Genomic DNA, 27,491 nt, shown 5'->3' on the forward strand with positions numbered 1-27,491 from the left:
AACTATAGACGTTTTGAATGAAAGAAGAAAAGAACAACACTTGACGTAGTCGAAGCTTAACCTCACTAATCAGTCATGCCATATTTTATTTGTTTTTGTTTTGGTTAGAAGGAAGTAGGATTTGTGAATTATTGTGTTTTTTTTTTAGTTCCTTATTTAAAAGCGTGCATATAAGTACTATAGGTCGTAGCACGCATAATCTCTTTTAAAAAATGGCGTTTAACAATAAGAAAAATCCTGCTAAACCTCCAAATAATAAAGGTAAATTGAACAGAAAACAGCTTAGGAAAGAAAAACGAAAAGAGAAGAAATTAAAGAAAAATGACTATTTTATGAAAAAAACTAGTCGATTTGCTTCCAAAGATATTGCAGAGATTGCAGAAAAACTAACAAAAGAAAGTGATTTAACCTCCCAAAATGTAAAGCCAATTCAGAAAAACCTAACATCCAAGCAGTCATCAAAGTCTGATAGTGACTTAACAAACAAGAATAAAGTGCCTAGTATTGAAGAAATAAATAAAAAGGAAAAAAGGGAACAAAAAAAGCTACAAAAAGGTATGCTCAAGCAAAGGAGAGATCAGCTACTGAAAGAAAATGAAAAGGAAGATCATACCATTCGCAAACTAGAAAAACAGTTGAAATTGAACAAGAAGAAAAGTAAAGCCATTCCAAAGTCTTTTGCTTCAGATGGACTTGACTGTAAGTATTTGAATTAAATTTTTATAACCCTGCTTAAGGTTTAGGATTTAAGTTTATTCAAGTGTTTATATTGATATTGTGCCTATATCTGAGATGTCTTGTATGTGGCATTTGGTGCACAACACATTACAACAGGCCCACACTCTACACTAATTTGTATGGGTGTAAACTTTTTGTAGGTTTGCCTTGCACAAATTGAATTGTTATACCTAGGCTGCATTCATAAGACCAAATAAATAACAATTGAAAAATTGGATTTTCTATTTGAGGGACAAGATAATGTTTCAGTAATGCTTTTTCCGAGGCTTTTTTCCATAACTAATTGATTTATTTTAGTGCTTTTAGGCAAAAATTGTCCAGTGGTTGCTAATTGATGTGTTCTTATAAATGCAGCCAATGAATTTTGATTGGACAAAATTAATGACTAGTTAGCCCTTTTTGAAAACCTTAATGGTTCTTTAAGACCTTTTTGTGTACATGTTCCCAAAAAAACATAATTAAAAGAGGTGTCATAGAAAAGTGTGGTGTGGTTGAGGGTCTAGTATAGTTCATTTTTTTTTATTGATGAGCGTAAATTAGTAATTGGTTAAGTAAAGTAAAATTTAGTGTGCCAGGAAAATTTACCAATTTTACCAATAAATTCCGATTTTTTTGGAAATCTGAATTTGATCGCAGTAAATTCACCAGTCTAATTGAAATTTGCTTGAAAGATATCATTTTTCTGTCAAAGCTCAGTCATAATTTAAAATCAATAAAATGAAAAATAAAGACTGAGTAAAGGGCTGTTTTGATTTGTTTTTTATTGTTTTATAGTGGTTTATCAATAATAAAAGAAATGAAGTAAAACTTTTCTGACAAAGTAATTCTTGTACCAAATGAGTAACAACTTTTTTTATAAAAAAGTGGGTTTTTCTAAAAAAAAGCATTTTCAGTTTATTCTCACTTTTCTCTATTATCTCATGTTATGACAAATAATATGTTTTTGAGAAGAGAAAAATGGCTCAAATCTGTAGATAATATTATTTAAACAATTTGTAACTTACCCTCAAACTTACCAGTAATTTACTAACAATTGTCAAAATAACTTAAATAATGGTAAGTCCTCATGGACATATTTATTGAAAGAACTCAAAACTGCGGAACTGTGCTTGTCAACCGGATTGGTCCAAATTTGGGTTGCTGACATATTTGACAAAAGTTAAATTTATCTCAACTTTTTAATGGAACAATCCAGAAAAATATGCAAAATGTCAATAATGTCTATCCTTGAAGTTAGAAAGAACAGTAGGTAAAGCTAAAAAATGTCATTCCATCATTTTCATTGGGACAATCAGTCAAAAATTGCAGAATTTGAAGTTTTTGTATTTCAGAGAAAAATGCGTTCATGAGAACTATACGTTATACCTACCGTTTTAGCTAGGCAGTAACGTAACCACTGTCATAAATCTCAGAAACACATTTTATGCAGTTTTTGAGCACAGTTTGATAGTCAAGGACCAAAATGCCTGTCAAACCCACTTGGAGTGAGAAAATTACAGTTTTACGCCCACTTTAGAAGTCCTCATTAAATTTCCTATCCAAACATCTAAAAAATATTACAAAATTTGGTATAGTCAGGGAGAAAAGCAGTATCAAAGTTTGAACTGCTAAAAACACAGTTTGAAAAGGCAGTCAGGGACACAATCCTCTGTAAAAAAGGAGTGAAAAAATTAACAGTTTTAAGCACATTTTTGGAATCCTCATAAAATTTCCTAACCAACAACTTGAAATATACTACGAAATTTGGTACAGTCAGCGAAGGATGTGTCTAAATTTGAACTGCCCAAACACAGTATATGTATATTAATTTGCCTGTCGAATTTTCCTGGTAAATTGAAATATACCAGTCTCATCACTATTTTTTTAACTGGAAATCCCAGTATATTATTGCTCTTTAGATATTTTGTTTTATTATAAATAGGTAAAACTTGTTAAATGATTGCTACTTTCATCATTTACAGGGTGATGATTATTTATATTTTACTTAATAGCTAACCTCATTAATTTTGATCAGATAGCATAATTTAAATTAGCAAAGTTGCAGTATTTTTTCTTAATTGCCAGCATTTGATATTGAAAATCAGGTATTTATTTTTTGAATCACATTGTTGCCACCTCCAAAGAACTAAATACTAGGTAATGTCAGTATGCAAAACAGTAATTTCCATTTACCATTACATGCCTTTTTCTGGATAATGATTAGAATTTTGTAGAGAACTGAATAGAACAAAAAAGTTGGCGTTGATATCATAACTTTTTTTTAGGTCACTCTGTATAATTAAAAAATGTTTATAAAAATCCGCAACTAGAAACAAGAATTTTTTGCTAGATAAACACCTGACTTTTTAAAAATTATATACAATAGGTACATTTGTCTCTCACTGTATATATTTTATTGAGTTAATGTTGAGTACTTTTAGAAAAATATAGTTTTCCACTACTAAAATGATAAATATGTCATTATTGACTGATTAGTAACTTGAGAAATTTGTTTTCTCTACCTTAATGGTCATTGTTAACCTAGGTCAAAAATAGAGTCTAATCTGGCACAAACACAACAAAAAAGGAAATATTATTGACCTAGGTAAATTATAATGTCAATGTCTATAAGACATATGGTATATCTAGACGTGGTATTCACAAACCACGTTCTAGAATGACCGCGAAACGCTTCGCGATTTGCTTCGAATCTTCCAGGTGTGGCGCTTCCTAACTGTGGCCTACTTTAATACGCGCCCGGCCAGATATTGCGGCGCATCGGTTTCATCGAGTATCGAGCATAGTAGGCCCAAACCGTAACAATATTATTAACCAAGCTTTAGACAGAAGCTTTTATTGACCATATGTCAAGTTTTGACAAAACTTAAGGCTGTCTAAACCGTCGATAATAAGAGTTTTTTCCAATATTAACCATATTTTTGATGGTCCCTAAAAATTTAGGACAACAACAAAACAACAACATGAAGAGACAACCTAATTTATCTGTCTCTGTCAAGTCAAGTATACAGGGTTATTCACGTTATTCGACACGGATAGTTGTGACTAAAGTATTCACTTTCAACAAAGTTTTAATTCTGGGATGTGGGGAAACTGAAGGTATCTTTTAAAAATATTTTCAAGATGTACCGCGGTAGTCCCAAATGCAGACAAAGTATTAAAGTTGTATTTTTTTAAATGGAATACCTAGTATTTTATTTGATTTTCAGAATCTACGTTAAAAATAAAAGGTAATTACATTGAGGTTTGATACGTCTAAACTTTACAGTTTCTCAGATATTCGTTATTTTGTAAAAATTTAGAACCAATTTTAAGGTTCAATCACTCAACTGAGCACTCAACTTCGGTTTGATTTTTATTAATCATAATTGGCTTGGGTACTGCTAAATGATCAAGTTTTAGGATCCATGGGTTAGAAATTGTCTAGCTCATACAGGATGTCTAAAAATTTTTACCCAATAATTGCACCTTTAAACTTTAATAACTTGTCAAAATCAAATTGAACACCACCTATTTTATGGTTAAAGTAGATGCAAAATTTAATTATCTATCGAAAATTATTGAGGTCTTTTATGGCTAACTGTTCGCGTTTTCTTGGAAAGTCAACATTTCTCCAACTCGCACCGATTTTGAGTGATCTTTGAACGATATCAAAAATCAGTCAGTCAGCTCTAGTTTAAGAAATGTCGATTTTCCAAGAAAACTTTAACAATTAAATAAAATGAAACCTTAATAATTTTCGATACGTAATTAAATTTTGCATATACTGTAACCATAAAATAGGTGGGGTTCCATTTGATTTTGATAAGTTTATATTACATAAAAATTTTACTTTTTGAGTAAGTTTTTTGAGACTTCCTATATGAGCTAGACAATTTATCACTTTCGGATCATGAAACTTAATCTTCTATCAGCGCCCAAGCCAATTTTGGTTACTAAAACTCCAATGAAGGTTGAATGTTTACATGTTAATGTTAATATTTGTTCTACAATTTTACAAAATAATGAATATCTGAAAAACTGTAAAGATTAGACCTATCAAACCTTGAAATTACCTTTTATTTTCAATGTAAATTTTGAAAATACAGTAATATACTGACGAAACGAAGTAGAGTAGTATAGTAGTGAATTTGGGAACGCGGTAAAGTTTAAATAGCGGAGTAATTGTGGAATTGTAGTAGTGTTTTTAGTAGCTGTGTTAATTATTGTACGGAGTGTTTTGAAGTGTAAATAAAGTTATTAATTGTCGAGTTAAATTGACTTTGTGTGAACCCACGGGAAAATCGTAACAATATGGTTATGTTTTTACCATATTGTTATGTTGTAACCATATTATGGTTATGGTTAATATATATACCTACTATTATTTTATTTATTTTTGTCTATACAGGGTGATTCATGGTGCTGGTATATTAGAAGTATCTAGTTAACGGCCGAGGGGTAGAACGCCGATAATTTTTTGTACACCAAAATAACTTTTGCAATGCAAAATACTTTGAAATGCCTTTAACACAATGCTTATATTATTGTTCAAAATGCCTCATAGTGATAATGCCATAAAACTGTCTAAAATGCCTCAAATTGCATTGAAATACATCGAAATGCCTTTAAATTATTTAAACTGCCTCAGGACACCTTCAAATGTTTACACATTTGTGGCATTCTTAAATTTAGTTATCAGTCCCCTGGTATTGATATAATGACGAAATCGAGGATGAAATACACCATTGAAATTAATTTTTTTATGGTCACGTGACAGTTTATAGGTTGGATTAAGTAGCATGTCAACTTTGTCAAGCATTGTCAGCTTTTACAATTTGTACATGACTTTTGTCTATTGTCAAAATGTCATTAATGATTCAATAAAAATGACTTGACCTCAGGTTATGTGACTGTTCTTCCGACCCAAAAGCTTAAAATTGATTTTTTTAACGGTCCCGTGACAGTTTTTAGGTTAGGTTAGGTGACCACGTAAAGGTTTTTCCAAGTTTTTGACACTTCATTTGACCTTGTACCGAAAGCTTGAAATTGATTTTCTAAGGTGAGGTGACTTTTTTCCAAATTCTGACAAACATAAAAATAGTGAAAGCAAAGCTCAAAGTCGTGCACACAGTGCAGGTAAAAAGTTTAAATTTTCTCATTTTTGTTGGTGTTTTACGACGAAAGGGCTCAAGTTAGAGATCTGAAAAAAATACAGAAAACTAGTCCATGATAGGTACTACAACTTTCATTAATACGATTTTTCATTCAAATCAACCGTACAGGCGCAAAAAAATCAAAACCGTTTTCCCATGTTAATCTCCTATGTCCAGGGTGCTCTTGGACACCTGGTATATGCTCGACAAGCAAAAACTTGTCAACTCTACTTAAAATATGATTTTAAGAGTTACTAGCTTTATAGTTATATTTACATAATGTGATTATTGTGTTCCTTTTTTTCAAATATGTGTTCAAAAACTATTTTGTTTTTATTTTTTTGTTATTTGTTTGTTATATACATTTATGATATCTAAAAAATGATTTTAGATAGTATTAATATTATTATATTTTATTTTTTGATGAAAACCTATGCTATGTCTGACTTGAACTTTTTAAATAATTAATTTCTCCCGGTCGTGTAATAGGGGGCCGGCCGGCCACTACAGTAGCCCACCATAAAATTTAGGCCCAGTCCGTCACTGAGTAAACTGCTTTTTGCAGCCTTGAACTTTGAACTCAAATGGTTCGCGGCAGCAAACATTGCTCTTTCCTCCCTAGTTGCGCAAATAACTATGCCATTTGCAATTTGCTTAAAAACTGCGCGCACTAGATGTGCCGTACATTTATCAAGTTTTATTCAGAAATAAATTTTTAAATTTAAATTTTTATAAACCCATTGTCCGTACACTCAGACAATATTGAACGAAAACGGGATAGAGACCTAGTATAAGCTGTTAATTTTCTAATGGTACTGATGTTTTTTGTAGATTTGCTGGAAGTTTGTGATTCTGAATACATGAAAAATGCAGCTGCAGCTAGACAAGATTTGCCAGATGGAAGTGATAATTTTGAAGAAGATTTTGAACTTATGACAGGCAAACAAGGAAAGAACAGTGATCATGGCTCCGAATTTGACAGTGAAGACAGCATAAATAATTTTTTAAATGAGGATGATGATTCAGATGAAGATCTGGATTCCAACTCAGAGTTTGAAGGTAAATATAATTATATCATGTTAGGGAAAGGATTAGGGGTATTGAAACAATGAGAATCTAAGAAAAACTGTTTATTGGTTCATAAAGGGGTCAAGGTTATAGCCTTTTTAGTTGAGAGGGCAAGCTAATTTAAATTGATCGGTTTTTGTCGACATGTTTCAAAATTATATGAAAAGATTCCATACAGGTGGCAAAGGCAGTGCAGTCCGGTGTTTATAGTTTGCATTGGAGTAAGCGATTAATAAGCGTTTATGCACAGAGTCCCTCAACATTTTTTTCTTTTCACGCCACCCATGCTCAACAAAGACGCCCACTATTTTGGTATTTTCAGTGGTTTTAACTGACTCGTATAGACTATACAATCTTCGTATTTTTTTTAATTTGACGAATATTGTTAAACCTTTAGAAGCTGTTAAAATTGTATTAGATATCTGTTGGATAATAATAATAGTAAAATGATTTTTTTAAGGACTGGAAAGTAACGAAGATGACGTGGAGAGCGAAAATGAAAAAATGCTAGACGATGGTGATGATGAAGTTGGCTCCGGGTCAGAAACTGATTTTGACTCTTTTGAAAGCATTAGTAATAATTCCAAAAATAAAAATAAATTTGAATTAAAACTGAATAAATCTACGAAAAATAGTACAAAAACTACTTTCAATGAACCAGAAATAGAAGACTTTGATATGGACGATAGCAATGTTCCGAACAAAAAAAGAAAAAACTCTAGTAGTGAAGATAAAGCCAAGAAGAAAAAAATTGATAATGAAATTGAGGACCCGCCTGAGTTACTTCCTGAAAATACGGGCAATACAAGTGATGAGCCAGAGGAGGATTGTGACGATAAAGAAGATGATGGTGTTTGGGAGGATATTTATGGCCGACTAAGATCGAAAGATGGTGCTGTATTAGATGGAAAAACTAAAAACGGTGACACGGGGGGTAAATATATCCCACCAGCCATTAGAGCCAAAATGTCAGGCGCTGGCACTGAAGATAAGAACAGAAAAGAAAAGCTTGACAGACTGAAAAAACAACTGAAGGGTAAGTTGCAAAAACATTCTCATTTTAGTATTAAACTAAATTAAATGTATGTTTTAGGATTATTGAACAGATTGGCGGAAAGCAACATGCATAATATTTCCAATCAAATTGAACAGCTGTATTTGAATTATAGTCGCAATGATATGAACGAAAGTTTAACACAACTTATATTGGAAGTGTTGCTTAGTCCAATAATGACCCCAGAACGATTGTTGATGGAACATGTACTCCTTATAGCAGTGTTGCATGCTAATGTTGGCACAGAAGTGGGTAAGTTTCTTTTAAATATAAAACATTACATGACATTTCTGAAAATCTGAGTTTTATAGTAGCTTTGAAACAAAAATTGTATCTACAATTGGCGTTTCAAGTTAAGATCGCAGCGCCATTTGAACTAAAATCGGTCAACCCGTTCCTAACCTAACATTATAAATAATATGACATTGCCACTTCATATTTATGAAACCTGTGCTAAATTCCTAACTAAAATATGCCAAAATCAACGTAAACAAACGGAGAAATGACAGTTGGAATGTCCGAAACTGTTTTCATAACTGATCACCAGAGGGAGTATCTCTTATCTTGAAACGCCAATAGTGGGCTAAGTGTACTTTACCGTAATAAATAATAATTTTGAATTTTTCAAGATATTATTTGATTGAAATAACAATTGTTGATAAGTTGCTGGTATTGGAGCGTACCAGAGACACCTGAGACATACTTGATTTGTCTGAATTTATAGTGTAATCTGGTTACCGAACTGTTGTAGATAAAGTATTGTACAGGGTGTATGGATTTAGAGTGTTTTGAAATTAGTATACACATGATTAATGAGATTAATGACAATAACCGTATTTTGATATTTTGTCAATTCGCGGCGCTAGAGGGCGTTTTTTAAATTTCGCTCATTTTGAAAACTCCTCACAACTTTTGTGTTTATTGCAATATCGAAGTGAAACAAAAACATTCTTCAGGCACTTTTTCGACGTGATTCCAGTGGCTAATATCTTCCGTTTTCTCAAAAATGTACCTAACTTTATTATTAATTTAAATTGAAATAACAGTTGCCTATAACTTTAAAAAAAATTCCATTTTATGCCATTTACTACAATGGAAGTATGTCTAAAAAATAAATGGTTATATTACATTTTTTGTGTTTATTCAAGTTGGTTTGGACATCACCTGTCAAAAGTGACGTTTATTTATTCATTGTTTCTATGACAACACTTGAATGTTTAAAATTTGTGTGTTTTTAACTTTGGAGTCAAAGTTTCAATTTTTTTTCTTTTTGGATCTCTATCTGTTTCTCATTGCAAGTTAACTTCATCTTTTAGTTAATTGTAGGAATAACTATAGACATAGATACATTGTAGTAAATGTTTAAAAAGTTTAAAAATAGACATTTTTGAAAGCGCTGAATCGGTCATACGCGCACAGAAAAACCTTTATTTCAATTTTAATTTATCATTTATTTTCAATTGTTGTTCTTTCCAATTATTGAAAATGCTCGTAGAAAAAATGATGTTCCTATCACGTGCGGAAAGTGCCTTTCCCGCACTCGACTGATGCCCAAGTGAGTGTGGCGAGGTAACTTCAGTCATCGTGCGGAAAAGTATCACTTTTTGCGCACGAAAATAACTATCCCCGTCATCGCATGACTTTCCGTAAAACTAACGGGAAACTATCACGCACGCACGGGAACAAACTTTTTTCTGGACCGGTAATGAAATATACTATTGTCATTCATTTTTTAAAAATTGAGCTCTAGACATGTATACTAGTTTTTTTCTATACAATTTTTTTGTGGCAAACCAAACAAAATCCGGACACCCTGCATATAATTTACTCGCGGTAGTAATCAACTAACGGGTTTTCAATAATTGTTATGGTCGTAGTTGGCTGTGGTTCTCTCGTTCTAGCATGAACGTAGGGCCGTTGATAAGTTCGTATATGGTTCGAAATCAAACCGGCGGATTGACAGCTGTCATATAATAATTGTTTGTAACGTTATCTAAGACTAGATACTCTTATTGTGACAATTGCCATCCATAGGTGATCTGACCATAACAATTATTGAACGCCTGTTATTTACCACATTTGTTATACAGTGTGTCCCAAATTGATTTCACATGTATTGGGATTTCGGTAACAGTAAGAGCTACAGAGTTGGTTAAATGGGGAAAGTTTTAGAGAATTTTATGTGAAACTTACTACCAGTTTTTAAATTATCTTTCTTGGTTTCCGGAAAATTGGCAAAACGTCAGAGACGGAGTTTTCAACATTTGCTTACAGCTGCTTAACAAAGCCAAAGAGAGTTTTGAAACTAACACATTATTAGGGCACTTTTTTTACATAGAACGCTATGACGTAATTAGAAAAATCCTATCGTCTGGATGATAACTTTGTAAATGCTTATGGCCACCATCTTGGATTTTTGCATTTTTGGAAAGCGCCTAAAAAATCATTTTCAATGACTGATTGATGATGGTATTATTTAATTTCTAAAGTGCAGAAAAACGTTTTTAAAATTTTTGTCATAGGTGGCCTTAGACAAAGTTGTCGCGATTATAAAAAAACAAATGACAATCAGTGTGTTATAGCTTTGGTTATACAGGGTGTCCGGAAAATACGTGTACAACGTTTGACGACAGACTCCTGACGTCAAAATATGTCGATCTAAGCCGACTTAGTTATATCCAAAATTGTCTCGTTTAGCCGGTAGAGGGCGTCAAAAATTTGTAAAAATATTGGGTACAATTTCATTTCTTAAAGAGTATTGATAAGTGTATTCAGCAAGATGGCGGTCATTTTACACATTTGCTTAAGTAATGTTTTTGGTTTACTTAGTTTCTTACAATAAATAATTTCAACTTTATTATACCTACTTTGATGTATGCAGGTAATTGTAAATTTTTTTTTTCTGGCGAAACAGCTCATCCACCGGGAAATATTAAAGAGGTAAAATAGCTTCAAAATACTTCCGGTCACTCGACAAAAATATCTGGGTTGTCATAACGCCGTTCATATAAAAAATGAGGAGAAATGTTGACATATTATATCACTTTTATAACACTTCCACTTATTTACAGCCGGTGACTATACTACTAGAAAACGTCATTTTATAGTATTAGTCTACATACTAAAATTCATTAAAATCCATTAGCAGGTTTTCACGTAATTTAGTAAAAAACCAATATTTTTACAAATTTTTGACGCCCTCTACCGGCTAAACGAGACAATTTTGGATATAACTAAGTCGGCTTAGATCGACATATTTTGACGTCAGGAGTCTGTCGTCAAACGTTGTACACGTATTTTCCGGACACCCTGTATATCTATTATAAATAATGCTCTTTTTATTAACTCCATTTCTTGATTTTTGCGTACAGAATGATGTAAGATTTCCCTTGCATTAAAAAAACTGTGTGATTGCGTTTAGTTATGATTTAAGTAAAAGTTTTTGTAAAGTTGCTCTATCAAAAGGGTTGAAATTTCTCTAAATAAATAAAGTGAAAAAAACAGCTAAAAAACGCAGCAGCATACATACAACAGGTTCCAGAATGGAACCAGCTACATAAATGGCAATTTAGATTTATGAGTATAAACTTGATCATTTATGGATCGTTACTTGTCAACAATTATTTACAATATAAATCTAATTAAATATTTTAAATAACACGTGCAATGCAATAGAATACAATTCTACCATGTCTACTTTTTCTACATTTGAATAATTTGGTGCCATTTTAATTGTAATTTTACAGTACAAATTCTATTCTACTAATACCTTTGACATAACCCAAAGCTAACATACTGATTGTCATTTGTTTTTTTATAAAGGCGGCGGCTTTCTCCAAGGCCATCCGCCACCCCTGACAAAATTTTAAATAATACCATCACCAAGCACATCATTCAAGATGTCGGCCATTACCAAACCAAACTGTAACTCCATCTCCCCCAAAAGTAACCTTATCCATTCATTCATGTAGATCATGTAGATCGTTTAATTCTTTCTCGCTCGTTTTTCTTTTTTACTTATGCTGATTTAAACTAATAATCTTACTAACTTTCCTACTTGCCTCATAATAACTCTCGCCATTTCAAAATCAATCTCTTTTTTTTCCCATTTTGCAATAAACTTTGTAAACCACCCTTAATCGCCCTTAAACTGGCAAAAACGCCTAGTGATATGAATTGGATTATTAAACAAACATTGTGACCAACATTATTATTTTCTATTAATATTACTGAACATGCTAAGATTTATGATAAAACATTTGATTTTGTTTTCAAAGTTTTTTGTGGGCCGCCCTGTATCACGCAGTTTAAGTTCTTAAAGTTTTTTACACAAAAAATCTAAAGAAATTGTTGAATTGAAAACTGGCGAAAAGGGCCAAGATTTGTGCCACTTGGGGAGGTCATTTCAAAAACAAATAACGTTATACCAATTTCTGTATTTTCTGACGACACATCAGTCAAACCCTGAATACTCTGATCCGTAGCAACTTTTAATCGTCAAACAAAATATTAAAATCGTGTCAATCAGTTTAAAGCAACAGCCGCTGGAAAAATTTGCTGTCCCATTGAGAAATCCGTCACTTTATTTGTCAAAATTACACAATAGTTATTTACATTACTACTGTGGTATGAGCATTTTTATAGTCACGAGTGGGAAGTAATGGCAACAACGGATTTTTGTTCGTCAACCCTAGTAACTGATGTTATTTCTTGATTGTGTTGCTTAATCTAGTGAGTTTTTGTTCCAATCAGTATCTTTCTAAATGTTGTCATTTTCGAGATATTGACCTAGCCTTCCAAATAATGAAAATTCCAATGTTTAACAGTCAATATCTCGAAAACGACAACGTTTAGAAAGATACTGATTAGAACAAAAACTAACTAGATTAAACAACACAATCTAGAAATAGCATTAGTTCCTAGGGTTGTCAACAAAAATCCGTTGTTGCCACTGATTTCATGTAGATGCGGCAATGCTGGAATAACTAAAATATTTCAAATGTATTCCTTATGGCCATATTACTTAATAACATTTTTGTTTCAGTCATGTATCATTTTTGGTTTCCGAGATACGGTACCTCGCATTCTTAGTTGGCCACCCTGTACAGGGTGTCCCAAGAAACCGTGCACGCGGCTGTTCCTCGGAAACTATACGTAGTATGGCTACAAGAATTTTTTTTTATTAGTAAATGTGACCAAGAGAAAATTCTGAAAATGATTTTCAGCTTTCTAAATCCACAGCTAGGGGGCGTTTTGATACCACTAAAATGAAAAATATCCAAAAACTCTGAAAATTTAAGTGGAAAGGTATAGTAAAAATCTCATAAAAGTAATCCTTTATTCTCTAAGAAGAGTTTTCCTATTTAGCTTTCAAATAAAGTGGTGGTATTAGTCCAAAGTTTGCTTTGAAAGAAATGAAATATCCCGAAAACGGCTAATCGTAGAGACTTGGTTTTTTGCGGCATTTTAAAGAACATTTTCTGTCCTGTAGAGTGTCCCAAAACAATGTTAGTTTTGTTTTCGGTTTAGTTTTCGGTCTTTTCGATAGAGGGCGTTTTTACAAAAAATTGCACTTTAATCTTAGATATCTCGAAAAAATCAATTACAACTATTTGAAGAGATATCCCAAAACTAAAAGCATCTTTTCGTTGCCACTTTTCCCTAACTATTAGATGATGAATTCAAATTTGCCACACGACGTTTCGTTTTTTGGCAGTCATCATCAACTTTCTTTTTTCTTATGGGCGCCATATTGGATTTTTAGCCCAGCAAATAGTACGTTTTATTCTGATTTTAGTGATGTATTAGTTATTTACATTACTAGTGGGGTATGAGCATTTTTATAGTCACGAGTGGGAGTGTTGCCACGACGAGGTCGTAGACCGAGTTGTGGTGATCACACGAGTACGTTAATTTGCCATACCCCACGGGTGATGTACAACATTTTATCTACGACCATCAGAAGCAGCGTAAAGTAAGAAGAAAATTCATATTTTGTGCAATGTGAACTATTTAGGAACGTCTCGTATATGCTTGCTACGGGTAGTTATTTGTTACCCTTAAATTTTGTCATCTACGCTGTACTGTTTTGGTGTTGTTGCTATGGTGGCCATTTGTTTCCACATATTACTTAAGCGACAATTTAACAGTGTCAGTCACAAATTTTTAAAAGTGCATTTCGTTATGAACATGTCTGAAGAACTTCCGTCAGATATTGAAGAAGCTGCCGCAAACGTGGTATCTGGCTTGTTGCCTGCCAAGTCAAAGGCGATATGAAAAAATGTATCAAAGTTATGTTTAAATTCAATAAACAATTACAGCAGAAATTTTCATTTAAAGTTGTTTTATCGCACTAGTGCGATAAAATCGATTATTATCGCACTAGTGCGGTAAAATCGCTCATTACGTAACTCAAAATGAGCTATGTAATGAATGATTACCATGCTAGGAGTAGATAAAATAATTTATGATATGCTTCATAAATGACAAAATCTTTTAATAAAAACTAATTTTACTTTAGTTGGCTTTGAGTTAATGAGAAGTTTTACGCGTTAACACGGCTTATTGGGACACCCTGTACAATATTTACTCTAACTAATATATTACTCTAACTTTGAGTTACGTAATGAAAGATTTTACAGTCACTAGTGCGATAATGAATGTTTTATTGTACTCTTTGGGTGCTTTACCGCATTAGTGTTATAAAATCAATTAATACCATCGCACTAGTGTGCGGTGCTTTACCGCATTAGTGTGATAAAATCAATTAATACTATCGCACTAGTGTTAGAAAATGGTAATGGATGTAATGGATCATTACCATGCTAGTCGTAGATAAAGTGTATTATCCAATTTGTGAAACTATAGCAGTGTTTTATTTTTTAGGAGCATATTTTCTTCAGACCGTTATTAAAACATTTGACAAATGCCTAAAGTCAACTCAGAAAGTGGAAGACAAGACTTTAGATAACGCTGTAAATGTTCTTGCCCAGCTCTATAATTTTAAAGTTTTTGATGCCAAACTTTTGTTTGAAATTTTAAGTGAGCTTAGTCGTGAATTTGAAGAGAAAACCGTCGATTGTATATTGCACGTTTTACGTAGCGTTGGATTTAGTTTACGGAAAGACGATCCTTTGACATTGAAAAATTTTATTTTGGATATGCAAAAGAAAGCTGCTAGTGCATCAGAAGGAAAAATTAGCAAGTAAGTAACTTTTTTAGATACATGTGTGCGAATAATGACTAATGAAACACTGATGATTCTAAATAGAGTTGTTTACCACCCGTAAATATATTAAATAAAAGGAAATAATTTTTGGCATTCGAACATAAATTAAGCCAATGTTCATGCATATATCAATTAGAAGAGCTTTACCCCGTAAAGGTAGATGTCGTTGGTTCGAATCCAGCTGCAGGATTATTTCCTCCCATTTTTTAATATATTTGCGGACCATAAACAACCCCAGTTGAATTTAATTTATATTGGCTAGAATACCGCAGGCCTCCCTGCTTTTTTATTACTGGGCATGTTAACATATTTGAGGATCCTTAAGTGAAGAGAAAATACGGGACTTTTTTACCTAATTTTAATTTATTTCGATTGTCAAAAATTTAGTGGTGGGTAAATTACCGGTAAAGTAAATATTTTACTTTACCAGGATAATAATTTGACCTGTAAATTACTGGTAAATTACAAATACTGTGTTTCTGGCAGTTCAAACTTGGACACTGCTTTTCTCCCTGACTGTACTAAATTTTGTAGTGTTTTCAGGTTATTAGATAGGACATTTAATGAGGATTCCAAAAATGTGCTTAAAACGGACATTTTCTCACTGCAAGTGGGTTTTACAGGCGATTTTGTCCCTAACTTTATTTCTGACTGTTCAAACTTTGACAGCGCTTTTCTCATTGATTGTACCAAATTTTGTAGTGTTTTCTCAGGTTATTGGATAGGAAATTTAATGAGGAATCCAAAAATATGCTTAAAACTGTCATTTTCTCACTTCAAGCAATTTTGTTCCTGACTATCAAATTGTTAAACTCTGCTCAAAAATCAGGGACTAGAAAAGTTTTCTTGTAGTATTCGATACAAAACGTGTTTACATGTTTATGATGTGGTCACGTGAGTGCCTAGCTAAATTATCATTCAAAAACCACATGATATCTATGACTAATGTCAAAACTGTCAAAATTTGCCTAGAATTTGCAAGAATCACAGTTTTCTTACAGGTTTCGAAACAAGATGTGTTTCTGAGACTTATGGCAGTTATTTTGACAATTGTCAGTAAATTACTGGTAAATTACAAATTACATATTGTTTAAATAGTAATATCTTCAGATTTGCGTCATTTTTCTCATCTCAAAAACATAATATTTGTCATAATTAAAACATGAGATAATAAAGAAAAGTGACAAAAAGCTGAAAATGTTATTTTTTAGAAAAGGCTACTTGTTCATAAAAACGTTATAAGATTTTAACTCATTTGGTACAAGAATCAATTTATCATATGAGTTTTACTTCATTTAGTTTATTATTGATAAACCAAAAGTTCTAATACAATAAATAACAAATCAAAATAGCCTTTAATCCTGTCTTTATTTTTGAGGATCTTATTTTGACATTATTGACCGAAAATGACTTTAATGAAATTAATGACAGAAAAATGATATCTTTCAAGCAATTTTCAATTACACAATATTACTTTACCTTACCGGTAAATAACCGGCAACGGTAAATTTACGTCCATCACTAAAAAAAATTATTTTTTTTCAACTAATACTCATTTTTATTAGGTTTTTCTCAGTTTTATTAAATACTTTTTACTATTTTCAGTTCGAGAGTAAAGTTTCTGTTAGATATTCTGTTAGCAATAAAAAACAACAATGTTACTAAAATTCCCAACTACGATGTAAGCTACTCAGAACACTTAAAGAAAATTATGAAAGGATTTATTAGAACAGGAAACTACGTTACAACGTTAAACATTTCACTTGAAGATTTATTGAAAGGTAATACTATAGATTTTTGCCAAAGTTTTATGTATTTACATAAGTATTTTTTAAGCCGACGAAAGAGGTAAATGGTGGGTGGTTGGTTCTGCATGGAGTGGCAAAACCGATGATGCTCCCAAAAAACAGGAATCGCTGCAATCTGAAGCGTTTTCTAAAGAAATACTAGATTTAGCTAGGAAACAAAGGATGAATACGGACACGAGGAGAACTATATTTTCTATTATCATGTCGGCTGAAGATTATTTGGACGCTTTCGAAAAACTTTTAAGGCTGGGACTGAAAAATCAACAGGAGCGTGAAATAATTCACGTCATAATGCATTGTTGTCTTCAAGAGAAAACTTTTAATCCATTTTATGCCGTTCTCGCTCAGAAGTTTTGTGAATATGATAGAAGATTTCAGGTAAGTCAATCAGAAACAGTAGGGTATACGTCAAAATAAACAGTACCAAAATCTTTTATTTTTATCTTAATTTCTATACAGGGTGTTTTTTAATTTAATATGTGGCCGATATTTTACAGAGTGATTCCTCAGGTATTTTAAAGATGAAACGTCCATATAAGCATAGCAAGGCCTTACTTATCAAGCTTACAGGGTGTTAAAAATTAGTTTTAATTGTAATGTCATGTTTGGTGAATTGGAACACAAGGTGATTGGCGGAGAGGGACAATAAGTTGCTAATCTAACTTCTTCGCCGACCTTTCATTTATTCTACATAAACTTCTTCAGGGCAAAGGTCAAAAACCGACAATACATCACTAATAATAACTTTAAAAAAAAAAACCTTGCATTTTACACTAAAAAGCAAAAACCATTGCAGAACAATGCTGTCAAGGTACACCTGGTAAAACCATTCAACTTCCAGGTAACTGCACAATCGGTGAATACACATAAAAATCACAACACTAACACGAACAGATCGTCGATAGAGTTGAGGGAGGTAGGATTGTGACAGTTTGGTATATGAAATCATCTAGTTCGGGTCGCTTAATTAATTATAAATCCGCCCACCCATTTTGCGGTTGTTAAAATATCGCATGGAACGAATTAGCCACCCTTTATTTTGGAGGAATAACTATGATAAAATAAGAAATCTTGCGACAATGATTATCCCCGCAATGTGATTAATAGAATATTGTCACTCCCTTCACCAGTTGCACACCAACGGACAGAAACACAGCATCATTATCAAAAATGTTTCACATCTGACACGGTTAAAGTGGTTACATACAATTAAAAGAGTGGGATCTTTGTTTACAAAAGTAAAAGATAAAAATATACATTATATACTCGATTCCTTGTTTGCATTGTGAATATGATAGAACTAAAGGGTGTTTCAAAAACATTTGCTTATTTTATGCAATAAAAAAAAATACTAAACATGTTTTTTTCTAAATAAATTTATTACCAAAGGAAAGCCTCAACATTAAATTTTTATTTATGGATAAGAGTATTGTATAAATGAGCACCGTTCATGTTTTCTCACTCTCGTAATCTCGAACCGAAGTTTTCGATCCCTCTCTGAAGCATTGCACGAGGAGCAGCGTTAATTTCAATTGTCATTCAAATTCAATTGTTATTTTTTGCTTCAATTCTCTCAAATCCTGTGGCGGTGGGGTGTATACCTTACTGTTGAGGTATCCCCAAAAAGGAAATCTGCTGGTGTCAAATCGGGACTTCTTGGTGGCCAGTTAATGTCTCCTCTGCGACTGATGACCCTCCCTGGGAATAACTGATGAAGAGCATCCAATGAAGCATTTGTGACATGAGGAGTCGCTCCATCTTGTTGGAAAAACGTGTTTCTATTGTAGCCACCATGGTTCTGAATTGCAGGACTTAAAAAAGTCCTAATCATGTGGCAGTAGCGCTCAGATGAAACAGTTTGAGCTTGACCAAGATTGTCCTCAAGATTCCTTGCCTTGACATAGCAGCCCAAACAATAACTTTAGGCGAGTGTAATGGCTTCTCATAAAGATTTTGCGGGTTCTGCTCGGCTCAATATCGGCAGTTCTGTTTGTTAACATGTCCGTTAATGTGAAAATTGGATTCATCAGAAAACCATATGTTGCTGTAACCGTTGAAGTCCTCTCTCATTATTCTACAGAACTCTGATCGATTAGCGGGATCCTGCGGTTTTAATTCTTGTGTGATAACAATCTTGTATGGATGGAAATGCATATCTTTGCGAATAATGCGATGAACAGTCGACTTATGCAAAATTAAAGACGCTGCACGCAATCTTAATGATTGCCGGTGATCCTCGTTAACGGATTGGCGTACACGTTCAATGTTTTCGTTCGATCTTGCTGACATTGGGCGTCAGGCGGTTTACTAGTCATCGTGTTTCTACTGTTCTCGCACTTTCTTATCCAATATTTAATCAAATTTGCACTTGGGACATCTCTCATTCTTGCTATGTTAAAATGATTCCTGTACAAACGACGCAAAAGGACATAAAAATCATTGTTTCTATAAAACGCACGAACACAAAAAGCACGTTGCGGTCCCCTAAAACGCTCCATTGCAACTAAAACTTAACAATGTTGCCAACTATCTCCTTTCTCCGAAACATGCGTATTGCGCCAAAGCACAGATCCAAAAACGAAAATATTTCTGAGACACCCTTTACATTGGACAGACCAAGATTAAATTAGCTTTGCGACTTAAACAACACATTTATGATTGTTCTCCTAATAATATTAACAAAAGAGAAAAAACGGCACTGGCTCATCATCACTTCAACTTAAACCATGTGTTCGATTTTGACAACCCGTAAATCTTAGATATAGAAACAAATTTTAGCAAGAGGAGTTTCCTTATCGCCGGACCGTAAGATTCGACCAGTACTTGCCCGGCACTGTAGTTGGTCATTTGGTGTTGTCTTAGTAATGTGTATCTGATTTTGAATGTATAATCTATTCGTGTTTGAGTTGAGACTTTTATGTGTATTCACCGATTGTGCAGTTACCTGGAAGTTGAATGGTTTTACCAGGTGTACCTTGACAGCATTGTTCTACAATGGTTTTTGCTTTTTAGTGTAAAATTAGAGGTAATTTTTTTATTATTTTTTTAAAGTTATTATTAATTTGTGATTCATTGTCGGTTTTTGACATCAACTTTCTTCCTTAGTCCTGAAGAAGTTTATGTAGAATAAACGAAATGTCGTCAAAGAATTTAGATTACATTTAACAGTTTCAAATAATATTGATATTTGGACGAAACTTGGTATTTGGGAGTTTTGTAATATAAAAATTAGATCTTGGTTTTGCTCTTACATGTAGCGGGCGCTAATTAATAGCTATTTATGTAACCAGTTACGAAAAGATCGATTTTGTGTAACGAATGAATGTTTATAGGGCGAGCGCAGCGAGGTCCTACAATTTGAATGAGTTACACAATAAGACATTTTCGAAACGTGTTGCATACATAATTTTTTCTAATTTTGACCAAAAAACCATCTTTTAAAGTGATTTAACACAAATATTCACTTTCATAGCACCTTGTATAAACTGTGACAACGACATGTTATGATGGATGTCGCCCATATGTTTCTACGGAAATGCATAAAAACAGGGAGTGATGAAATGAACTTTTCATAACTAGTTACATAAAGCGATACTTTTCGTAACTAGTTACGAAAAGTAAAACGTTTTGTCACTCTAATCAGTTTTGAAAAGTGTCACTTTATATGCCAAAATTAAAAAAAAATATTTTTTAACACCCTGTAGCTTGATAAATAAGGCTTTGCGGACCCATGCCTATATTTACTTTTTACCTGTAAAATTCCTGAGGATTACATACAGGATAATTCAAATTCGACCCTCACCATTAGAATCTCAGAAACTATAGGAGATATAAAATAGTTTAAATTTTGCCAAAGTTGCGCAATTTATAGCTAATTTCGATTGTTGAAGTACTTTTGAAGATATCCGAAAAAAACTGAGAATTTGATATACTATTTGTTTTTATTTATTTTTAACTTCACATGAAGTGATATCTCAAAACCGAAAGCACATTTTTATTGCCACTTTTTTATCAGCTATATGATGACGGTTTGATATTTTCCCCCGACGTTTTGTCTTTTGGCAGATTATCATGATTTTGTCTTATGAGCGACAGGTAGATTCGCATTTTCCGAAACGTCAGCGTCACGTTACGGACCGGCAACGTCCGGTCAAAACTGAACGCATTTACAACTACACTGACGGGCGTTCCGTGACGGTGCTTTAGTATGCCAATATTACCATTGAAACTTCGTTACAGAATATATTGACGTGACATTGCCGGTCCTTGACGTGACGTGGACGTTCCGGAAATCAATCGTCCTATATCAGATTTTTAGACGTCAACATATATAACAAATTATGATTTGCTTTATAAATGACGAAATAGTTCAATAAAAACTAATTTTACCTTAGTTGGCTTTGAGTTTATCAAAAGTTTTATAACCATTACTGGACATTACCTGTCAAACGCGATTATTCGGTCTGCACTACTTTCAATTAAAATGATTTTTACTGATTACTCACTTTTATTACACTTTTTTTATTTTTAGATGTATTAGAAATTAATACGAGCATTTTGCTCCAAGAGAAAAGTCATCATTTTGAAGTTTTTTAATTTTATTTTACTTTATAACGTTAGATTAAGCTTGGTTTTTTAAAAACAGCAATTTCTATATTAGATTTAAACCTGTCAAGGTGGCCATTTTTATTTGTAATAAAGAACACGGATCCGGCGTCTTTTTTGTTGTAACTGCCGACATTTTCTCCCTTTGAAATTAGGGCATTTTATCGCATCCATAAAATTGACATTTTGACAAATGACACTTCACATCATATTTCTAGCATTAACCTAAACTAATTAAGGAGATTTAGGACAATTTTTAAAATTCAAAAGTTTTACAAATTTTGAAAGTAAAGTGTAATGCACGGAAAAATGTTTTATGTAGTAAAAGTTGCGTATCTTTGAGGGGCATACATAAGCGTTTACTAAAACCGTTTTCGGGATGTTTAGAAAAATGTCTGAAAAAGGTAATAAAGTTTGACGCCTTCTATCGGTCAAACAGAGCAACTTAGTAGTGCCCGCTCAGCGTCACGTGATAGCCCCATTCATTAGCTACCTACGATCATAGGATGTGCCAATATGAAATGTTTCAAATAATCAAGTTATTTGCGATTTTTTGTAAAATGCACCGAAATTTTCCAAATGAAGATTTTTCTTGGCCTACTATGCTGATGGCCGCGATCATATTAGATTTAGACGTATTAAGTGGTCATTTTAACAAATTTTGGCCTGGAGAACGCGAATCTGGTGTCCGTTTTGCTGTAACTGTCGCCAATTTGCCACTGACTTAGAAATTAAGGCATTTTTGACAGTTTTCAAGATATGGGCCTTAAAAATGGCCATTTAAAATATTGCTTTGTTTTTCTTCATTTAAAAGTCAAGCCAACCAATCGCGTGTAACCAAAGTCCACCAACTGTCAAGCAATATTCAACAATTTTTCATTAATTCAAAGCCAACTAAGGCAAAACTAGTTTTTATTGAATCATTTCGTCATCTATAAAACAAATCACTGAAATCGGAATTAAACAACCTATTTTAACGTCTAAAATTCTAATATGTCGCCCATAAGTTGATGATGACTGCTAAAAGATGAAACGTTGGGCGGCAATGATGAAACCGTCATCGTACAGCTGATAAAAAGTGGCAATGATAATGTGCTTTCGGTTTTGGGATATCTCTCTCTATATAGGCATTTGGTTCAGTTTTAAGTTGCGCAACTTTGCCACAATTTGAACTTTTTTCGTATATCTTACAGTTTCCGAGATGCCAATGGTGACGGTCGAATTTGGACAGTTTTCATAATGCCCGGTCATTATAAATAATGACCAGCAAAATCGGGCCAATTTTAGCTATTTATGTACTAAAGACGTTAAAGAGAACATTAGACATTATATTCTCCCTAACGCCTGTGGTGCATACAATGTTTTATGTTTCATCTAATTCAGCAATTATTTACTGTTTCTGGCATTGAAAAGTAAAGTATACCTTTACCGGTACGTTGTTTAGTGTTTATTTCATCTGAATGATGTGACTTTGATAGTCCTGTCAGTCAGTAAAAATGGCAAAAACTGGACGAAATTTTAGAAAATGTAAAAGGAAATGCAGCAACGAAAGCTAACGAAAGTTTATTACCTAAAAAGTTAAGAGCATCCTAGAATAGGGAATACGTAGTTTTTATGGCATGGAAGAATAAAAATGCCATTGCTAATATTAAAAAAGATTTCAGGGCGGCAAGCGGGCGTTATAATAATCGTTTTCAAACTCCATGAAGTGAGCAGAGCGTTTTCGACGTCGCAATGACGTAATTTGACAGTTGCTCAAATTATGGTTTTGCCAAATTTCGTCACCGTGACGTCGAAAACGCTCTGCTCGCTCCATGGATTTTGAAAACAAATGCGGCCCTACTGTCAGTGAGGCTGACATCAGAAGAATTATTTTGTTTACGTTCAAGATTAGCTGTAATAGGTCTATTTCATATCGCACGCTGAAGATTGTCTGTGATTGGTCTATTTCATATCGCACGCTGAACATTGCCTGTGATTGGTCTATTTCATATCGCACAGTTGCGAAAAGTCTAGGATTCTGTATTCGTTCAACCATTGGCAATTGCCTACTTATCCGTTCTCTAAACTGTTCAGGAATGAACCAATATCCCTGTAGGAGTAGAAAAAATTCTAATCATAATTTATGCAACATACCCTATAGTTATCTTGAACAGTTTTCCAGAAAAAAGCGTGTAATGGTGTATGGAAATTACTGTTTTACACAATTCTTAGAATACAAAAGTATACTCAAATGCTTAAAAATGCAGAAAAATTAGTACGTTACGTTCAACTGAGTTTGACGTTATCTACTATTTGGTTGTTTGGCGGCGGCAACAATGTGATTGAAGGTGAAAGTTTAAAGAAGGTATTTTCGACACAATTTTAGAGGCCATTTTATCGAGAACCATTGAAAATAAGTATAGGGTATAATACATAGAAAATGATCAGAATTTTGTAGAGAACTGAATCAAGTTACAAAAAAACGGGTTTCCATTTAAAAAAGTTGTTAAAATCCTAACCCTACCAAGACCTGTGTCAAAGGCGCGTGACAGTTTATCCTCTACTTCTGTGAAAGTTCTGCCTTGGGTTGCTACGGCCGTGTCATCGGCATATATGACCCGTCTTGTCTGTTCATTTATGGGTTGGTCATTAGTGTAGATATTGTAAAGGGTAGGCGCGAGGACGCTTCCCTGAAGCAGGCTGTTTTCCTGATTTCTCCATCGGCTGTTCTTGAATTGTAGAGTTACATAGAAACGTCGATTTTGGAGAAAACACTCTACTAATTTGGTCAAACGGAAGTCTTTTGTGAGGTCATAGAGCTTTGATATTAGCCTTTGATGATTTACAGTATCATATGCCGCAGGCAGATATATGAAAGCTACTAAAATTATCTGTTTCCGCTCGAACCCATCTTCAATATACTGAGTGATGTTAAGGGTTTGGCTACAGCAGGATTTGCCTGGTCTGAAGCCTGCTTGTTCTGGTATAATTGTCTGTTCAATAATATCAGAGACTCGGTTAAGAACCAATATTTCCAGGACTTTAAATAGGTGGCATAGCAAGGAGACAGGTCTGAAATTTGTGGGGTCTGTTGGCTCTTTCCCTGGTTTTAGAAGCGCAATTACTCTAGCTTTCCTCCAGGATTTTGGTATTTGCATTGTAGCGACACACTTGTTCATCATTTGTGTGAGCCAGTTTATAGTTAGGGGTTCAAAGTGCTTAATTTGCTCTGACCGGATTTCGTCCAGGCCTGCAGCCTTGTTTTCTTTTAAATGCTGAATCCAATGATCAATCAAATGATCATTGGATTATTCAAAGCGATTATTTCGATTCGATCGACTATGCCCAACACTATTTACCACAACGTACTGCAAAAGTTGAGCGCCGTTTTTGTTACAGTTGGTATATTTGAAAAAAATTACGTTCCCGTTTGCTCGTATTTTACTCAACTTGGTATTGAATCAAAATGTTATCTATTCGTTCAAAATCAGTATTTCAAAACGGACATTTTTATAAAGTAAAATAGCAAATTTCAGGGTGTCCCATTCTTGATTTTTTTCACTTTTGTTGCAGATGACTATTAAATGTTCTGCTTGGGACAAATTGAAAACATTAAGCAGCCACTCAGGCCCTCAAATATCAAACTTGGCTAAACTTCTCACACACTTATTTATCCATAAAGGTTTGCCAATTTCAACTTTGAAGGTGAGACACATAAGATTTACATGAAAAAATTGTTGTAACACCAACTCAAATTTAAATTTACAGATTGTCGAGTTCAGCGATTTGGACAAAGTTACGCTACGTTTAATCCGTCAAATTTTACTTGGGATTTTGCTACATGACGACTTGGAAGAAGTTCAAGCCGTCTTTTCCAAAATAGCGTTATCCGATAAACTTAAAATGTTTAGGGACAGTTTACGTCTGTTTATTCATCATTTCTTGTTAAGAAACTTAAAAGGCAATGTACTGTCTGATGATCAAAAACAACATTTGGAAACTAGGTCAAAGATGGTTGAACAAATATTGACTACCAAGGAATTCAGATTAAGTAGGTAAGGCGAGAAATATGAAACTTAGAATATATTAGAATTAGTAGTAGTATTTGTTTATTTTATTAGGTCATAAGTTTATGAATAATAAATTTGTTTGTTTGTTACTATAGTAATTTATTTCAAGTGGTTAAGGTCAAATAAAGTATATTGGTTAAAATCATTGACAAAAGGAAAGTTTTACTGTAAGATGTTTTCAGGTAAAGTGTTTACACGCTAACTACCAACAAACTGGGTGTAAATCAGGTATCAACACTTCTCTTGAGAATTCCGTTCCCTGCTTTCAAGAATTAGGCCCCAGGTCTCATCTCCGGTAGTCCGGAGCGTGTATGACCGGCATTAGATTCTAGAACGTCGTAGTTCAGCGGTTTGTGAGACAGAGAGATTTATGTCATACTTTGAAGTTTAAGAGAGAATACCAATGTCATGAATATTCCCGAGTTCCCTCGAATCCATGGATGCCTATATAAACATCTGTGCTAGGACCCGTAGTTAGTCAGTTGTAGTTGTCATTGTTAACGCATTGTCAGTTAAAGGTTAGACAGCAGTTGTCAGTATTTGTTTGTAAACAAAAGGAAATACAGTGCGAGTTAAAAGTATCGAGAGTTAGAATTTCAAAAATGAAATTTAGGTTTTTAAAAAATTTATTTTGCCAAGAAGCGAATACAAAGGATGGTACTAAAGAACTAACTACAATCATGCTTAACCTATATTTAATACATTTGCATTTGCTGAGCTTGCATGGGAATATAAAATAGGCGAATAGCATGGGAACTTAACTAGCTAAGCAGAATTAACATTATCGTGGGAATGTAACTCCTCCCCTCTAAGATGAAAGCACATAACATAAAAATGTGGTTTCACTTTTTCAAAAAATGTCATTTTCGGGATTTACATTTTCCGGCACTTTTTTACACTTTTTTACAACTTTTTTGTAAATGAAGTACACTATTAGGCTCGCGAAAACTACATATAACGCGATTGTCCACAAACTAACCCGATTCACATAAACACTGGTTGTAGCTTCTTGAAGCGTTTTCTTCTGAAGTTGAAGATTTGCCTTTAACTCATTGGTAGTTTTGAGATTGATTATGTCAAGATCCAGTGACGGTGGCTCGTACATTGATTGATTATTGGTAATCAAAGACAGTTCAAGTTTTGGCAGTGTAACTTGATTGAATGTTAACTGGCTAGGTTTGTGACTTTCCAATATAATCGATTGTATTTGTAATTTACAATCGATAGGTACTTCGATTAAATAAGATCCAAATAATGGAATTGTTGTTTTGTCATGATTACAGTCAGCGGTACTAACAAGTCGTTTTGGTATGGTTACGATCCATTTTCCATCGATAACTTTGGTAACCTGAGGCGTTGATAACTTCAACTGGAATGGATGACAGGAAGTAACATTCTGGCTGTGGCTGATTAGTTGAACTTCACAAGGTGGAAAGTTATCTAATGCATTCATATGGGTGTTCTGACACAAGTAATTGTTGTCAATCATTTCTTCGCATTTCTCTTCCAAGTAAACGTATCTCTGGTCGTTGAGAGCTAAATACGGTTTATGTGGAATGTTGACAATGAATTCTTGACCATTAGGCACAGGAACAGGATGCACGCTGAAGTATTGGTATACATCCAGTTCAACAAGTGGAAGCTCAATTATAAAAGTCAAATTGGTATTCTTTTGATAGCCTTTAATCTTTACTAGTTTCTCGATTAATAGAATATTTTCTATATTGGCGGAAACTGGTAATTTTTTGTCAGTTACAAGATTTTCGATTGACTGAACCTCTTTTAAGAACGCTTTAGGATCCACCA

General features: G+C 33.5%; 1 protein-coding gene and 1 long non-coding RNA gene across 2 annotated transcripts in view; one reads left to right on the forward strand and one right to left on the reverse strand.

Moving 5' to 3' along the window:
* The first annotated feature begins 64 nt into the window (after positions 1-64).
* Positions 65-25,774, forward strand: LOC145740127 (nucleolar MIF4G domain-containing protein 1 homolog). Its single transcript, XM_081995493.1, has 9 exons — positions 65-699; positions 6,702-6,929; positions 7,399-7,974; positions 8,032-8,244; positions 14,878-15,196; positions 16,826-17,001; positions 17,057-17,406; positions 25,189-25,320; positions 25,384-25,774. Exons 1-9 carry the CDS (start codon positions 213-215, stop codon positions 25,672-25,674), a joined length of 2,772 nt encoding a protein of 923 aa, XP_081851619.1. The 5' UTR covers positions 65-212; the 3' UTR covers positions 25,675-25,774.
* LOC145740156 (uncharacterized) overlaps positions 10,672-27,491 on the reverse strand; it is a 173,173-nt gene continuing 156,353 nt past the window's right edge. The window contains exon 2 of the long non-coding RNA XR_014181358.1: positions 10,672-11,326. This is a non-coding gene — a long non-coding RNA (uncharacterized LOC145740156). The remainder of the gene's footprint in view (positions 11,327-27,491) is intronic.

Source organism: Ips typographus, linkage group LG1 (assembly GCF_016097725.1).
Source record: "Ips typographus isolate SLU linkage group LG1, UJ_Ityp_2.0, whole genome shotgun sequence".
Taxonomy (NCBI): Eukaryota; Metazoa; Arthropoda; class Insecta; order Coleoptera; family Curculionidae; genus Ips; species Ips typographus.

What these genes read in the sequence shown, in the direction of transcription:
- LOC145740127 (XM_081995493.1), top strand. Translation starts at nt 213, where the DNA reads ATGGCGTTTAACAATAAGAAAAATCCTGCTAAACCTCCAAATAATAAA. An exon ending in TGCTTCAGATGGACTTGACT is followed by an intron (nt 700 to 6,701) that starts GTAAGTATTTGA and finishes TGTTTTTTGTAG; the next exon opens with ATTTGCTGGAAGTTTGTGAT. An exon ending in TTCCAACTCAGAGTTTGAAG is followed by an intron (nt 6,930 to 7,398) that starts GTAAATATAATT and finishes GATTTTTTTAAG; the next exon opens with GACTGGAAAGTAACGAAGAT.